Source organism: Aphelocoma coerulescens, chromosome 2 (genome assembly GCF_041296385.1).
Source record: "Aphelocoma coerulescens isolate FSJ_1873_10779 chromosome 2, UR_Acoe_1.0, whole genome shotgun sequence".
NCBI classification, from domain to species: Eukaryota; Metazoa; Chordata; class Aves; order Passeriformes; family Corvidae; genus Aphelocoma; species Aphelocoma coerulescens.
This window is the reverse complement of record NC_091015.1, coordinates 5,255,139-5,272,792: the sequence shown is the minus strand read 5'-3', so window position 1 is coordinate 5,272,792 and position 17,654 is coordinate 5,255,139. Positions and strand designations below refer to the sequence as shown.

At 39.8% G+C, this 17,654-nt stretch overlaps 1 protein-coding gene across 1 annotated transcript in view; it reads right to left on the bottom strand.

The window, feature by feature from the left end:
* Positions 1-17,654, bottom strand: part of LOC138106188 (sodium channel protein type 5 subunit alpha-like) — a 215,865-nt gene that overhangs the window by 141,391 nt on the left and 56,820 nt on the right. The window contains exon 7 of the mRNA XM_069006337.1: positions 9,543-9,773. Within this exon, the coding sequence (XP_068862438.1) occupies positions 9,543-9,773 (231 nt within the window). The remainder of the gene's footprint in view (positions 1-9,542; positions 9,774-17,654) is intronic.

The window sequence follows — 17,654 nt, the reverse complement described above, 5'->3', positions numbered from 1 at the left end:
GTTGCTCAGCCCATGACAGGGCATCTGGCTCTCCTTTGCTCTCCCCTGGCATCTGCTGCTGCTGACCCTTCTGCTGAGTTTCACAGGCTCTTGTGTGCTCTCCTCTCCTTGCTTCCCATCCTCCCTCTTTCCCTGTGAAACCGCTTCTGGCCCAGCTCTCTGCTGCCTCCATACCCTGTAACCATGTGGAAGAACATTTCCAAAATGTCAGTTCAAAAAGGAACAGGAGGAGTTATGGCCAAGATGGTTGGGTGGGTAGAAGGAGCAGAGATCAAGGGGACAACTTTATGTACAGCATTGGCAACTGCATGACTTTGTGGTAAACACAGCCTGGAATTCTGGGCATGAGTCGTCCTGCAGGAGATATGGAGGGGCTGGGAGGAGGTTGTAGAAAATCATACAACTAGGTGGTGGGAGGAAAGTGGTCTCCTTCAGTTTGAGTCTCTCTGGTAGGCTCCTATTAGTGCTTCTCCCCATGCTCCAGACAAGTCAGAGAAGCAATTTCCCTGCCAGGCTCAGCAGTCGCCACAGCACAGAAAATATCTCCAATTTTGACAGTACAGCTTTTTCCCCTTTTGAGAAAAAGCCACTAAAAATATAAATCAAGCCCTCTTGAGCTAGATGGCTCCCGTGCACTAGGAAGAGGCTCTGAAAGCCTCAGAGATCCACAGTACATGGTTTGTGCTGCTCACATGGTCTGAGGGAACAAAAAGCACATCAGGAGAGGGGGGAAAGCACATCAGGAGCTTTTGGAGATATGCACTAGAGGAGAGTGGAGAATTTCGATGCTGTCAGATTGGCTTAGGGACCTTGCCAAGTCCAGGAGCATACCCAGGAAGATGAGACAGGAGACAATGACTAGCAATAAACACACATCTGGCTTTTAAACATCTTCAGATATCCTCCTTCAATGCCTCTGTGCCTCACCAGTCACTCAGACCCACACACTTAGGGCTGTAGGGTGCATAGCATATAACTAAAAGCACATTTAGTACCACTTGTTTAGATATATGCTCCATATGAATAGGTAGCAAAGTGCTGAAGTGTGCTCTCTGGAAGTTTTCTAGACGTTTTGTGTTTTGTGGAATTTTTTCATATGTTTCACACAAAAGAATTAAAATCAAAAGCTGCTACAAAGGTTGAATGTATTTGTGATTACAGACAGATGATGGAAAAACAGAAAAAAACTAACTTCTGCACTTACTGTGATAAAGAAAACAAATAAATTGGATCGAGAAAGGGCTGAGAGACAGAAAACATGGGTTAAGCTGAAAAGACAGGGTGCAGGATCTCTGTGGGCTAATAGAGGGCTGCACCTGCATTTCTTTGTTACATTTATAAGTACAATGGAAAGAGAGGGTGAACAGAGAGGTAACAACATCTCCTATACACAGTATTTTCCAGGTAAATAAAGTCTGAGGCTTGGACTGAATGAGGAGCACTAGAGAGACCTACTCCACTAAAAAAAAAGAGAGGAGAAATGCAAAGTGGGATATTCAGTTGTCAGAAAGTGAAGTAAAGCAGAGAAGGAGAAAATCTCACCTATCCAAAACCTTGTCAGTCCTTAAATTCCCTGACTAAATTCAGATAAGAAAGATGGATTTTTTTTTTTTTTTGGAGGGATTCTTAGTCAAGACTTTCATGTAATATGAAGCTATGATCAGAGAAAAGTGTAATATTGATATACAGGATGTCCAGGATGGAGTAATATATAGGAAAGGACTGATGAGCAGTGGCTTGCTTCCATCAGTTCTGTTTAATAACTTTTCCAACGGACAAGGGGATCAAGTGCACCCTCAGTCAATTTGCAGATGACACCAAGCTGGGTGGGAGAGTTGGTCTCCTGGAGGGCAGGAAAGGCTTCTCACTCTCTACAATTCCCCTCTACAGGAGGGTGCAGCCAGGTCGGGGTCGGTCTCTTCTCCTAGGGGACAAGTGATAGCACCGGAAGAAATAACCTCAAGTTGCACCAGGAGAGGTTTAGTTTGGATATTAGGAACAGGCTACCCAGGGAGGTGGTGGGGTCACCATCCCTGGTGGGTTTTAAAAGATGTGTAGATGTGGCCCTTGGGGACAGGGTTTAGTGGTGGACTTGGCAGTGCTGGGGTAATGGTTGGACTTGATGGCTTTAAAAGTCTTTTCCAACCTAAATGACTCTATGATGCAGAAGAAATAACACTTTCAGTGCTTTCAGTAGGGTACCTGCCAGACTGGAAAGTATTGAGAAGGTAATGAGAATGACTGGGAAAATTTAAAAAGAGCAGCAATTGAAAAAATGTGCATCTTTTATCCTAGAAAAAAGGTGACTATCACAGTAAAAAACAGCATGTATTCTGGAAAAGGAGAACAGGGAGCTTTGTGTGCTCCTAGTGACAAGAGCATGATAACAATGTTTTTTTGCTTTAAGAAAATGGAGGGGGAGAAAAGAAAAGAAGAATTTTCAAAACGGAAGATAAAGGAAATATTTTTCACTGTACTTCCCATTTGAACTGCTGAAGCTGCTGCTGCAGGCTGCCCCTGCGGACAAAACATTCAAAGAAAGATTTGTTGCCTGTGTAGATAAGGATACCCTGAGTTCCAATAGTTAATGTTAATAGGAAATTAGAAAAATATCTCTATTTTGAGCTCTACTAATTTTTTTCTGGAGCAAATGGGGATGTTCAGTGCCACAGAGAGATGCTGCTGTAGGTATGCCAAGGCCAGATTGAGCCTGGGAATTCCCATATTTTATCTCCACCCCACTTGGGGGAATTCAGCACTGATGAAAATTATCAGGAGAAAATATATCTTTACTTATTCCTTAAAACCAGTGCAATAAGAGCAAGCAACAATGCAAGTTATTCTCTGCTCATGTTGCACCTGGGCTGAGTGCTGAAAGCAGAAGATGCCTCTTGCCTTTGCAATGCACTTTACTGCTGAACCTGGAGCATGGAGCAGTCCATGGACAGGGCTTAATGGACACATAGAAAGTCCTTTTAAAAGCACATCACTGTGCAAGCCAAGTGGTGTTTTAATTCTGTAGTTTAAGAACAATTTGGAGGTGCAGGAAAACTGAAAATGTTTAGTCTGAATTTTTCATGCCAGATCTTTCCCCAAGTAGATCTCTCCTTTCTTTAAGCAGTGATGAGAGCAAAAGAGGTAAAACTGATGGACAAATCCTCCTGTTTTACAAAATATTTCAAATATTTACAATATAAGAACTTCATCTTTCATCACAAGGCCAAAAAAAAATCTTACTGAATGGTCAGAAAGAGACTGTATTGCATTCAACATTACCAATTCCTATGTTTTTCTGATCCTTGCACTCCTGATGGGGCTTTCTTTTTCTATTTAGCTTAAAACACTGAAGTGCACAGGTACAATACCCATGTTAGTAACACATCAGAGCATTAAGTTTTGAGCATTGATGAAGCTATTTATCAAAAGACCCACAGCACTCGAACAAAGCCACAATATTTACAGTTAAAATCGAGTAACGTCAATAGATCCCATGCTGACAAGCAGAGTCTGAAAGCCCAGGGAGGCTCCTTGTTTTAATCACTGGTTCATATACAATCATACATAATAAAACACCTATTCCAGTCCCAACTTGATTTATTGCTTCTCTCTTTCCTCCACCTCCATAATTATTCATCAAACACTCGCTGTCTTCTATTACCACCTCAGACAACGCCTCAAACACTCTAGCTCTCTCCAAATTGTCTACATTTATTATCTGACTTGAACAAAATTCTTTTCTCTACAGTTCTCATCCAGATTCAGAGTATCTGTTCATACAGCTCTATTTCAGTGGTTCTGGAAACAAAAATGATTTAATTCAAGCAGAGATAACAACCAGGCACAGAGCTTAGAGAAGACACACACAGTCTCATCTACATGCAGACATACATTTCTATATATTCACAGACCTGTGCCTCAGCATCTGTTCCACACAAGTCTTTGATCCTTTCTCAAGTGCCCAAGAAGACCATGATTTGGATGGGTATCCCCAAAACTTCACATAAACCCCAAAACTTCACATACTCTACACATCTTTCCAAATCTAGAACCTGAAGCAACCGTAAGTCTTCCAGGTCTAACTGGAGGTGACAAAAAAGATATTACATTCATCTTGATTTGGATTTTTATTTTTTTAGTTAAAGTTGTTTTGTTCTTTTCCCCTGACCTTTGTTAACTACACAATTTGAGTCTAGAAGAAGAGAAAAATCACTGCCATGAAATGAAAGCCAGAAACTAATCTGGAAGAAAAAATAACAGCCCTGAAATACCTCTTTTAAACTATATAAACAGTAGCTGATTCCTCCCAGTAAAATGATCATAAAGCTTGAATATTCATTCTTCTTACTCGTTAATATTTTTTTTAATATCAATTTCTTGGACAGGACTATCTAAGGAAAATTACAGGGTTGCTCTTTTTACCTTAAAAGATTCTGATTTTGAGAGAAAACATATATAGAACACTTTGAAAACAAGACTGTTTCAGAGTGTCTTAAACAAGGTATTTAGTCTAAAGAAAAAGAAAATGTTGGGGTTTAAGACTATCATTCCATAAGCGACTTTATAACTTAATTATATTTTTAAGGTTCCTTTCTAAAGCATTTTTTCTTATGTCTTCAGCCCTTACATTAGGCCCTGCTCACAGAAGGACTCAGATTTCTACTTACTGACTAGTCAATAATCCATTTTCATAATGGAATACATAAATGACATTAAAGATTCTAAAATCATCAGCTACATGAATCAACTACACTCAGCCCATTGGTACATCTCTGGGCCAGTGACATATCTGACATCCTAGAGCTTTTGATTCGTTCTCACACGTTCATAAAGCTTCACTTCATCAAATACGTCCTTCATTTAAACACCACAGCCCAAGACAGGCTTTCAAGACTGTTATTTGGAGCTGCTTTCCCAGGAATCTTTACAAGTATTGAAATTAGGCTCACAGTTTTTCAGTCAGCTGGTATTTCTAAACTATTAACTCTTCTAATGATAACCAACAGCTCAACGACTTTGGTATTGATATATTGATCCCGTAATTTTCATAATGTTGTGGATGCAAACTATGATTGTTTTCAACCTTTTTTTTCCCCTTTTATTTCATTTTTGTATACAATCACTGCTGCATCTAAAACTTCTGTCTTCCAGGTTTGTTATTATTAATGTCTAAAAATAATCCTCCTTGGGCTTATTGATCCAATCTCTTACCAAATCTAGAACCGCAGGTAGGAAAATAATTACCTATCAGTAGTCACTGTTTTCCCAGATGAATGATTCTAATTTTTACCATTGGCACTTGACATGAAGAATTTTTTAGTCTGGTTTTATCTGATGCTCAGCTGTCTCTCATTCCGACAATCCATTCATTTAAAGAGTAGTCATACAGAGGAAACTGGGAGACCTGATGTGCTGCTTCTACCTTAATCTTCATTTTTTCTCCTCTCTAGGTTTGCACTGGTAAGCATTACTCATTGTAGACAAAACCAGAATGGAATAATTTTTCTGATAAGCCTTCTTAGAGGTTGCTGTTTAAATTTAAAATTTAAATTTAAATTTAAAAGGGCCATTTAAAAGGGTGGAAAGAATATAAAAATTCTCTTGTTCATCATGAAGAGGCAGATTTTAGACCTGCATCTCCACTGTGAGTTGAGGAAAGACTAAAAAGTTGTCTCATCTTATGATGACTGCTGTGCTCAGTAATTAAGCTGAGACACCAGAGGCACCCACAGTAACTTAGCAGAAGTTTCTTTCACAGAATTAAGCTTTTAATCACAATGCCAGGACATTTCCCTTCTTGACAGTCTAATCAGGAATATTTGCTGACACTTTTGTATTCTAGGACTTTGTATTCTAGTGTTTAGTGAACCTGAATAGGAGCCAGTTTGAATTTTTCCACTGGATCTCCATGCTTGTAAGCTTTGCCTCTTTCTTCCCAACTTTCCTGGCACTTCCCCCAGCTGCAGAAGCCATTGAAATGATGGCAAGAACAAGCAGTGTTGGGTGGACAGGCAGGAATTCCTTATGGGATTTAGCATATGATCATCTCGTGGCAGACAGGAGGGGAAAAGCCCAAAATTCTCAACATTAGCAACCTTGCAATGCGGGACGGACAAGATTCAGGGAAAAAATAGTTTTTCTCTTCTGCCAGTACAATACCTACACCACCACTACTAGTGCTGGTACTCTGCCTTTCCTGGAGGTGGAGGCAGGAATAGGGGAAGCAGAGGGGCCAAGCAGCACCTGCACCTCAACCAAGTTAATTGTGGTGAAGACACTGGTAGAACAGGAAAGCACCTCTGGGTCTTGAGTATGGAGTTAAGGGAAGGAGCTCCTGAAATCTGGGCTCGTGGTGGTTATTTCCTCAGGGATCAACCAAAAATCAAGAGTTACCACTCTTGATAATTGTGGTCAAGCCAGTGATGATGCTAAGTCTGCAAACTGACTTTTTTCCCCATATATAAAACCAAAACGAGAGGATCGAGAAGAGAGATGAGAAAAAAATTTCCAGCCTGGAGGCTGAAAGCAGCTAAGGAAAGACTGCAGAACTCTGTCCAGATACGAAGTAAGTTTTGAATAAAAAAGCAGACCTGAAGCTCTCCCAGGCCATCCCAGATGGCTGTCCCAGAGACAAACCAAAATCTCTCCTGTAGCAAGTGCCCACAGCACACAGTTATCTCAAACTGAAAAGGGCTTTGAAAGACTCAAAACTGAGTTCTTATCTTTCTTCACACCTCATGACTAACAGTCTCAACTATTTCCTCTGCAGCACCAAGCAATTCTTCCCCATATTACCCTTTTAAGGGGTTTTACTGATTTTTGTTTTTTCATTCTTGCAAAAAAAGGTTCAAAGGCACAGGAGGAGGCTGCTGCCATTTCAGAGGCTCCCTGCTGCCCTTTAAAACATTAAAAACACTATTAAAGAATCCAAAGCAAATTTTTGCTCTCCAAGAAGAGAACTGTCACATCACCTCATTTTAATTCTCTATTTTGGTGCCCTGATGAATAGAATTAAGAATTTCTCCAATTTTAGTTTTCAGTTGTTTTCACTCCTTTATTTCTTTACATCCTCCTTTTTCTATAAAGTATTATTATGGATCTCTGACAGTACTTCAGGTTTCTTTTTTCTGGGTTTTTTAGATTAACATCCCTGCTCCAAACTAAGTGACTCAGCCACACTGGTTTTGAAATCTCCAAAGAGCTCTTGTAATTGTCTGTGCTCCCTTCGAGTGAACTCTACTATCTCAACATGTTGGCCAATTTTCTTCTCTAGTTCTTCTTCAGAGTAAACACTGACACGATTCTGCTTCTTAATATAGTCCTCTTTTTATCTAATTTGGTCTGCCTACACTTTAATCTAACTGTATGTATTGCTTAATTCCCTGCAGTACTTGAAATTCGGACTGTTATTAAATTGTGGTCAGCGCCTCTCCTTTAAACAGTCACTTCATTTCACCATAATACTTATGCAAAATGAAATACAAAGCACCATCCCATCTAGTCACAAAACGAGCCAGTCCTTCCATTTCTGAATTGCTTTAGTGCAATAGTAAACATTAAATGAAAATCCTACTTTATATTGGTCTTTCTTGCCTAACAGCTAAGCCTCCTTCTTCAGCATTTTGAGGAAGGCTTCATTGTTCTTATTCAGAGGTCACTACTTTTTTCTTATAAATCTACTCTTCTTCTAGGTGTTGAGAAGCCTGCTGCACTGCCTCAATGCTTTAACTATTTAAATAATTTCTGTCTATCCATAGTAAGTGACAACTGCTTGCCATAATGCACCATGTCTTAATCCTCAGATATTATGTAAATATTAATTTATATTATTATTATTACTTCCTTGTAATGCCACATGGTTAAAATTTAATTCACTTTAATCCATTATCTCACCAAGTTGATTATCTTTGTAATAGGTAAATCTCCTCTAGTGATAGCAAGTATATTTTCATGACCCTATTAACCATTGCTGGATTTCCTATACGGATTTCTGGGAGTGTCTGCCCTCCTCCCCATATCAGGACCACATAAATAAACTTGCTCATGGTATGCTGGAGCAGCTGTAAAATTCCTTGCATTTAAAGCAATGCTGCAGCTGGCCCTGACATTATCTGTATTTTAACACAGACTGTCCTGTGTCACATTTACCCTATTTCCATTTCCAGAGCCAGACTATCTCCACAGCTCCATTTCTTCCTTTCACCTTTATTGCAGGGCTTTATGCTTCCAGCCATCACTGTTTTATCCCTCAGTGCCTCTGTGACAAGGGGAAAGCAGCACCTCACACAGCTCTCAGTTATCTGTGGCTAGAGGAGCCCTGAAGTGCCTTAGTCCACCACAGGTGCACAAATATCTTTGCTATTTCCTCACTCCCTGTTTCCAAGCTGGAACTTGAGGGAACATGGATAGGGTAATCAGCAGGTTCCACATCATCCAGTAAAAGTCCAAGAGCTCTTTCCCCTTTCAGCTGATAAGGGCCTCTGATATAGGGACATTGAGAGGACACATCATCTGATGGTCAGGGGCAGTTCCAAAGACAAGCCCCATTCAGCCAGAGCTTTGTGACCTGTCCTTCCTCAATGCTGCATCAACCACATCATGCCTTAAAGACACCCATGTCGAGCTTTTTATTCCTTGAACAAAACCTTTCTAACACCACTGTTTCCAGCGCTGCTCAGACCACAGGGAGAGGAATTGAGCAGAAGGTCCAGAAGTCACCAGTGGAGAATGGTGGGGCTGCCCTTGGCCTAATCCCTGGTTCAACAGGGCCCTGGGTCAAGCCAGGCAACTTCCATGAGTCAGATGTGGGGTTTTTACAGCGCAGATGGCTGGAGATGTAGGACTGTAAGGTCCACACAGTCAGAGCAGGGGTACCCCATGACACTGTGTCACTGTCTCTCAACCAAAATTCCAGTTAATGAGTTGACTATGTGGTCATTTTTCTCCTCAAAATAAATAAAATACCAAAGATCACTGGTCATGTACAGGATGGCCCAACCCAGTAATGAGTTAGGGCCCAAACAGCATAAGACTTCCTTAAAAGAATTCTCTTGGGATTTTTCAGATTAATAAAGACTGAATTGCTCTGCTTTACCTTTTGGTTTTAAGATCATTAACTCAAATTTTGAACTTTTGCTAGAAAAGGCAAGAGATATAAACTGTCTTCAGAGAAACAACATGCAAACCAGACCCACATACGCAGAGTTCAAATTTTCATGTGATTGCTCAATTCCAGGAAAGAGAGTTTTAAAAATATATAAGACACCCTAAAACTGTGAAAGTCATCAGTGACACAACTAGGACATCATAGGGAAGCACCAGAAGTACTTTCAGCAGGAACTAGGAAGGCACCATAGACATTCAGAAAAAACTTCCAAGGTCTTTCAAAACCACACTGACATCACGAAGAGCCAGTAGTCGCATTTTGCTGACTCACATACAGATCTTAGTCAATATAATTAAAAAAAAAAACCAAAAACAACGCAGAACAAACAAACAAAAAATAAAACCTCAAATGGCCAGAAACCAGACAAAGAAGAGCTTACCTGGATCACTAAGAAATTCCTCAGAGTTGTTCCACATCCTACCATCCAAGTACAAGGAGCCATTGGTGAAGTTAAACATGGTGTAATCCCTGACACATTTGTGTCTCAAGTTGCCCATGAAGAGCTGGAGGCCTATGAGGGCAAAGACACTCAAGCAGAAAACGGTCAGGATCATCACATCTGCAAGTTTCTTAACAGACTGGATAAGTGCCCCTACAATGGTCTTCAGTCCTAGGGAGATAAAAGCCGAGAGTTTATAGACTGAGAGACTGAAATATGTCTGCAGAGAGCTGCTTTTCATGATGAAAATCTCCATGGAAATGGAAATCTGAAGGGCTTTGAGGAAGTGTTTGCAACTGGACATTGGAAACGAGAGACGAGTGATCACAATGAATGTATAGTTTGGTCTGCTTTTGGACAAAAGTCCTGGCATTGCACAAACACTGATTTAAAAATGGAGGGAAAGCACTGGATGGAGGGACAGCGAAATACAAAAAATATCCATGGAAAAAGAAAATACAGAATGTGTTTTATATTTTCATGGAGCTGCAGTAAAGGCAGTAAAGCCTAAATCCCATTGAATTTTGAGAACATGAATTACTTTTAAATCTCTCAGGTGATTCTGGTAGCTTTATCCCTGACATAAACAGACGAAGAGGTATGGAAATGCTGTTTATTCCCTGATTATTTTACACATTTTAGTGCCAAATCCAACATGCTGTCCTCACATGAATAATTCCTCTGCCTTCAATTCATTTGCTTAAGACAACAAGAATTTGGGATTAGAAAAAAAGCCAAATACTGGCAATCAAATAAATGCAGTGGAAATTATTCGAGTAAAACAACCTGAGGCTCCAACAATACCTGGGAAAAGTTAATCATTTTATAATATGCTGCCAAAGTAGATAAATCATCCTATTGCATAACACCAAAGGCTTGGGTCACACAAATTAGCTTCTCCTTTATTATTTCACCCTGTAACACTACCTTCAGCTTATTCTTCCATAAATATTCTGATACAGATAATTATACAGTTTTCTCAAGTGATATTTCTTGCTTTTGAAGTGATCCTGGAGATCAGTAGTGCTTGAGCTGATTGAATATTACATGATTACAACAGAAAACCCCATTCCTGTTTAAAAAAAGACCCTTCCCTTCTAAACTGGTGTGCTGTAGCTGGACATTAATATCAGCTGCACATTGGTGGCAATTTTGTCATTTCTTTCCTATTTATATTCAATTAATACTGGTAAGTAGTAATAACTGCTTCTGATAATCTGTGTCACCAGTGTGGCAGCAACAAGAGAAATTGATTTGAATGGAAAGAAAGAAAACGAAAAGAGGAAACAGGAGGAATTCTCCTGGGCAATATTCAGAAGCACATTGATTTGCTCACTGAATATGATCATACACATTAAATCTCAGTTCCTTGGAATTCCACCCCAAGAGTTTGGCAGCCACAAAGGCTGAGCTAGTGCTGTGTAATTGAAAATAATATGAAAATGTACTTCAGGACTCACAGGAAAGCAAAATTAGCTTTTGACTTTGCTTAAAAATCTGTGGTTAGAATGAGGGGACGTCAGAGTTTCTCCAGTGAGGATGAGCTGCTGGAATGGCCAACAGGTGCAGCAGTCCCTGCATCCAGCAGCCTGAAATACTCCACTCCTGCATAGGATTTTGCTAATCTGTGAATCATATTAACATCTGTAAAATGGCCCATTTCACCAAAACGCACTGACCCAGCAGGTGTGGGGAGATTAGCCTATAAAATTCTTTGTTTGCCTCTCTAAAATTAGTTTGTGGCATGGTTAAGAGGGCGAGGTTAGACAGCTCCCTGCTCTGCTCAAAAATAAAGCATAAATTATTTCAGGACAAACATTAGGCAAAAGCTGGATTTTCATGCTACCTCTCCTCCTCACCAGAAAGAGATTTTACAAATGAGGTCAGTTCCACTCAGATACTTCGAAAAAGGCTGACTTTGAATATTTGAACCCATCTGTAGGCTTGGCTGTTTTGATGCCTAAATAAAAATGAAACCTCTTCTGCTAATCTAGTTTTGAATAAAATTTTTACCTGAATGGGAAGTAATTTTACATGAAGTCCAATTCTGAAAGGACTTTCTGGGGTGTCACCATTGCCAAGCATTATAAGACCTTTAAGACAGCCAGGTCTTAAACAAGTAATGAGGTGAGGAAAAAGATTTGCAAATGCACTAGAATTTTAAAATTTTATTTAATCTAATAATCTGAAATATTTTCAGTGACTCCTATCATTGGTTGTCCTTTGAATACACAGATGTTGCTTCACTGAAGTTGGGTAAACTTGGGAAATCCAAATGCAAATTGAGTCTTCAGAACAGGAAAAAATACCACAAGTTCTTTTTCTGCCATACTCCCTGTGAAATCCCTGCAGAACATTTATTTGTCTGTTATACAAATACACACTTGGAATCTGTGTTTGTATCATCTAAGTGCACTAATTAATCTTACTCATATGGGCAAGGACAACGGCAGCCCTAATGTGAATAGGGATAACACTAGGGAAAAAACCCTACGAAATTCTAGTCACCAATAAAGACTATCTGTTCTCAAAATCAGGCCTCAGTGTTGCCAATTTCAAGGTCATTTCATGAAACATGTTTTCTCCCAGATTACTTGCTGGAGTTTTAAATAGAATAGCAATCCTATACTATTAGTTTTACAAGTTCATTCCTTGCAGGTATCAAATATTTCTTTATGGGAGGTTTTTCTGCTTTAGTTCCTTTTAAATTCTTTTTTCTTTTGTTTTCACAGCTTACAAGCTTCTGAACAATTTAAGATGATGCTTTAGTAATACAATTTCTGTAATTAAAGACCATTTAAAAATAACTTGTACTCTGCCTCCTGGACCTTTGTTAAAACTTTCCAGGAAAAACCATTTGGAAAGTGTCATACTTCTTCCAGTTGAACTGTTTATTCTCACCCTTTAAAAACAAAATTTTCTCAGAAAATTAAGTAGCATCCATCAAGGTGGTTGACACATCTAAGTGCCGTGGCTTACTACAATATTAAATCCATTGTTCATTTAAACTTTCTGTGCCTCCAAAATGGAAGGGCTAAGGGGGAATTAAGGGCACCCAGGACCTCTTGCAGGTGCTCTGCATCTCTCTTTATCAATCCCATGTTTTGTAAAAGCAATGCTAGCTGTATTCAAATTTAGAGCACGGTTAAATCTTCTGGATAAATAATCCTTCTTTGAAATAGTGCCAATGAGAGCACTGCAATATAGCTTAATAGAAGATACTATTTATGGGGCATTAAAGGCATTTACTTAATTCTTGCAAGTCAAACATCAAACCAGGCAGCATGCAGAAAAAACCCGAGGATCTGGTCCAAAGCTGAGTAACATCTACACCCGTTAATGACAATGGGTCTATAGATTACTCCCTGTGGAGTAAATCAGTAACAGGCTTTTTCTGAATCACTGACTTCTTTCCACACCTCTGGGCCAAATCCTGCTTGCATGACATGAAAAACACCACGAGATCCAAAACCAGTGGAATGAGGGCTGTATAGGCAGCCTGACATCTGCAGAGAGCAAGAAGAATTTGGCCCAAACATTCCTGTTAAGGCAGGTAGAAATTATCACATTCAGAGGTTAATCAAATAATCATTTTTCAAATGCAAAGCAGAAACCATAGAAAATGCAAGCAACACCAAACAATGACAAATGGCAAGATCCCAAAACACCATCCATTCCTTATGCGAGATGTGAGGAAGTATTAGCATAATTCAGTATGACATCCATACCAGATGTTGGCAATCACCTACAGAACATCAGACACGTTCATGCACGGTCTGGAAACAAGCAGGGAGAAAAAGAAAAATAAAAAGCCACCAAAAAAAAAAAAAAAAAAAAAGAGAGTGACTTGCAGCAGGATTGTCCTTACCAAGCCCATTCCTTTCCCTGAGGATACACCTTTGTCCTGTAAATGTCTGCACCAGTCACGTGTGTAGGGAGAGAAGGGCTCACCCTTGATGAGTGTGTTTTGTCATTAGTTACTGAGACATGGGGCAGCAAAAAGTTTAACAACATGCTGGCAAATATGAATTGGTGTCAGCATTCCTGCACGCCGGCTTTGCGTGGAGAAGTGGCTGACATGCCAGTCTCCAAGGAAAACAGAAACATGTCATCTTTTTCTGACCTCTGGGGTAGTTACTTCTTGAATTAACTGCTTTTCCCACCAAAAGGGTGACATCTATCTCTCTGCAGCAGGACTCCAGCAAGACTGAAGCAGTGAACGAGGGTCAGTCTCCTCCACACAGTCTTAACTCTCGTTCTCCGAGCCCTGTTCTGGCTATCATTGAGGCACTCGATAACATTCACAGCACTATTTATAGCCTTTAGTCTCACACTAACTTAAATGGGAGCTGGATCAGGCCCCAAAGTGCCTTGGCCCAATTTTCTATGAGGTCACCTTTCCCCGGTATCCTGTCGTGTCGTGTGAGATGCCCGTGGTGTACACGCCTGCTCCAGAAAGAGCAGTGGAGTTGCTCTGGATAAAGGCAGTTTACAAAATCCTGGGGATGATGATGATAATGATGGTGATGGCCTGCATGTTGTGGTCTTTTAATGGAGAGGGTGTACCTGAGGGTTTATGTTATCTCAATTAGTACTTATCAAAAACATCGGTGATTTCCATGAGGATAAAAGACGATTCAAGACCCTCTGTTGTTGTTCCTATTGAGCACACTGGGATTTGGATATGCTGGTAATGGGAAGGTAATGGGAGATAAATGAATGGCTTCAGTGGATTGTTCTGCTGCTGACCATGGTTCCTATCTAGATGGAAAAACAAATGAATCCAGTTGCCATGGCAACGTGCAAGACGCCAATTAGTAAATCAAATCACTGAGAGTTAAAGGTTTTAAAATGCTCCCATAGAGAAAATTTCTAAGGACCTGAACCAGTACAAAGCTTGTTTTCCTCTCAATATCGTGGGCAACTGGAAAACAGGAAGAAATGGGTGTGTTTAGTGCAGAAGAGGCAAAATTGAGTGGCTCCATGAAGGTCTTCTGGCATGTTAAGGGCTGCGACAGGAGGTAAGGCACTGACCTGATGTCTTACACAGACCCAGAGTAAAAAAGGGAGAGCTGATAATGCAGCAAGAGAGAGGGAGGCTGGCTTCAGAGCCAGCAGCTGCAGGTCCATGGACATTTAAAGAGGGAGATATTGGCATTATGGCTCCCAAACTGAGCCCCAGCTCTCCACTGAGAGGGAAGCTTGCTGGTAGATGCAACACATTCGTGTTGTTGGATCTAGATTGGAACCATCCTCCCGGGACAATTCTTCTAATGACAAAAGCCATGAGCTGCTGGAACAGTTCCTGGACTTCTCAGGAAGACCCTGGGACCTCCACCTTTGAAGGACTGCTTGAAGAAGCTAGGCAATAAATATCATGCCATGCTTGAGCTGCACTAAATGCAGCCTTGGGCAAGGGGAATGGACTCTGAGGTTAGGAGATCTTTTTCAGCCCTGTAAGCCCGTGTCCCCCTAAATATCCCTGTGCCCGCCTGAGCACTTAGAGCCAGACATTAAAGGTAGGTGAGATTTTTAAAAGCACTAATTGTCAGCTTTACTGACTCCCTCTGGAGTCAATAGAGAAACTCATTGATTCCAAGTGAAGCAGAATGCCTTTGTAAACCAGCCTCTAAGTGCTTTGCTGGACAGAAGCCTTGCACCACGGAGGACTTGGCCCGTGGCTTTCCGTAAGCAATTTCACTGAGCACGGTGAGTTCAAGTGTGCTTGTGCAAATAGAAGTACCTGATGGAAAAGTGATCAATTTTATTGAGGGAAAGCTCAGATATTTCCAAAGGAGAGTACAAACTTTGTGTTTTTCACCTGAGATGTGAAAGAGGAAGCCAAAATAACAACCAACTTTTCCTCCCTATTGCAATTAACCCCAAAAATCTCATGAAAGATATTAATGTTCACCATCTTTTCATTTTTAAGCCTATTGGGGGAAAATATTTCACCTCAACATAACCCTATGCTATCATTAAAAACTCAGACTCATCTCCAGATAAACCACAGCATCGTGCCCAATATATCTTTTAAAATATATGTGCCTAAATGAAAGATGAACTGACTACTCTGAAAGTATCTGCTAATATTAAAAAAAAAAAACCACTTTGTCTGTGTTTCACTGGCAGCTATGGCAATTTGTAGCTCTCCACATTTGTAATTTAAACATACTCAGGGCACAGGTAATCTTGATGATAAAATCAAAGGCCAGATATTTGATTAGCATATCTTCATGCAGTTATCTCACCAAATAATTTAGGGACTTGTACATAAAAATGCAGTTATCAAAAAAACTAATCAAATATTCAGTCAGAATGAAAGAGGAGAATGTGAGTTATTATGTATTACTTGGATAAATAACACTCCTCTTGGTTTTTTGTTTTGTTTTTTTTTTTTTCCCTATTAACCAACAAATGGAACAACTCAGTGTTTAATAGCACTGAAGGGTTTTGGTGTATTTGAATCTGGTTTTTTGTATCTCAGTACTCAAATTTTTCCCAACTAAGTCAAATTTTATCATTTGCTGTAAAACAAGCTTCAGCTCCTCCTCTGATACAGGACAGCAGAAAATTGTTACATATATAACTCAGAAAAACTAACAGGCTCTGCTCTGAAGAGGCTCAAGCTTGAGACAAGATGTAAGGTGAAAGGTGTCCCCTGGAGATGGATGTCCCTCCAAGTCTAGTCTTCAAATTGCTAGCAAAGGAATCTAGGAAACAAACTCTGGCTTTCTCTCTGATTAGCCACTACCATCTCACAAGATCTGTAAAGCTGTGCTCAGCTTTGTTTCCCAAGGAAAATAAAAACCCTTTCTCAGTGGAAATTCAATTAGAGAACCTTAAAAAAAACCACAACCTTCTGCCAATAGATTAATCTTTAAATCTTAGAGACAAAAATTAAGACAGGTACTGATTTCAAGGATCTAATGAATGATCATCTTAGAGTATTCTTTAAAACCTGTATTTGGACATACACTTTCAATGAAAAGTACCTTGCTTTCCCAGGAATTCCCCTGATTTTCATTACTTTGGTAGTGGGATGAGAGACCACACTCTAGACCCAGATACATATATTTTCTTAACACCTCCATTTCTGAATTCCCATTTCTAGCTTATACCCCATGTGAGTGCTAGTGATTAGTTTTAATACATGTCCCTGCAAGTTTACACCACAGAATTTGTTTAGATTCATATTATAGTGTGGATGTGTATAACAGAGTGGGAAGAAAAGCCTTTCTAACCTTAAAGATCTGTGAGTGAGAATCTGAGCAGTTCTCTCAGTGTTTTGAATATTTTTGATATGTAATTGCCAACATCTGTTCAGGATTATCACAGATAGGATCTACCATGCACGGCTTTTGCTACCTTCTCTACCTTGTCATGCAGGTTGGAGATGTTAAACACTGAGGCTGAATGAGACCTGTCCATAGATAATGCTCAGCAAGAAAGTTTTGTCATATGGTTAGTCCTCAGTGGACTAATCTCTGCCTAAATTACTTAATAATATATATATATATATTTTTAAATAATAAGAGATTATATAAAGAGCTTCTTTTACCACCAGATGTGCAGTAAAACACTGATTTTTTTTTTTTTTTTGGAGTGGGGGAAGAGGGGAGAAATCATATCCTTGAAAATGTATGAAAACATGAGTCAATGAAATGCTGAAGCTACCAAAACAAGTAATGAAATGTTTTCTGATCTCTTCAATGCCCAAAATTTCAGCAGTGTTTCTATCACATGCAAATGGATAAACACCATGACAAATTAGGCTATCTGTGCCTGCGGTCTTGAAACGTCAGCTCATAGCACAGATTTAGATTCCTCTATCGATGTGCCCTTAAACATGAATATGCATTTTGAGGTCATTAACCTTCCATTTTTCAAAATCAATATCCGAAGGCTTTAAAAGATTTTCACTGCCATTTTCATACGGTTCACAAATGAGCACTTTATGTCTGTGACTCACGAGCCACCATTCTTACTGCAGCACTTGTGAGGTCCGTAATTTTGGAGGCACTCTCATTCCATCTGCCCACAAAAACCATA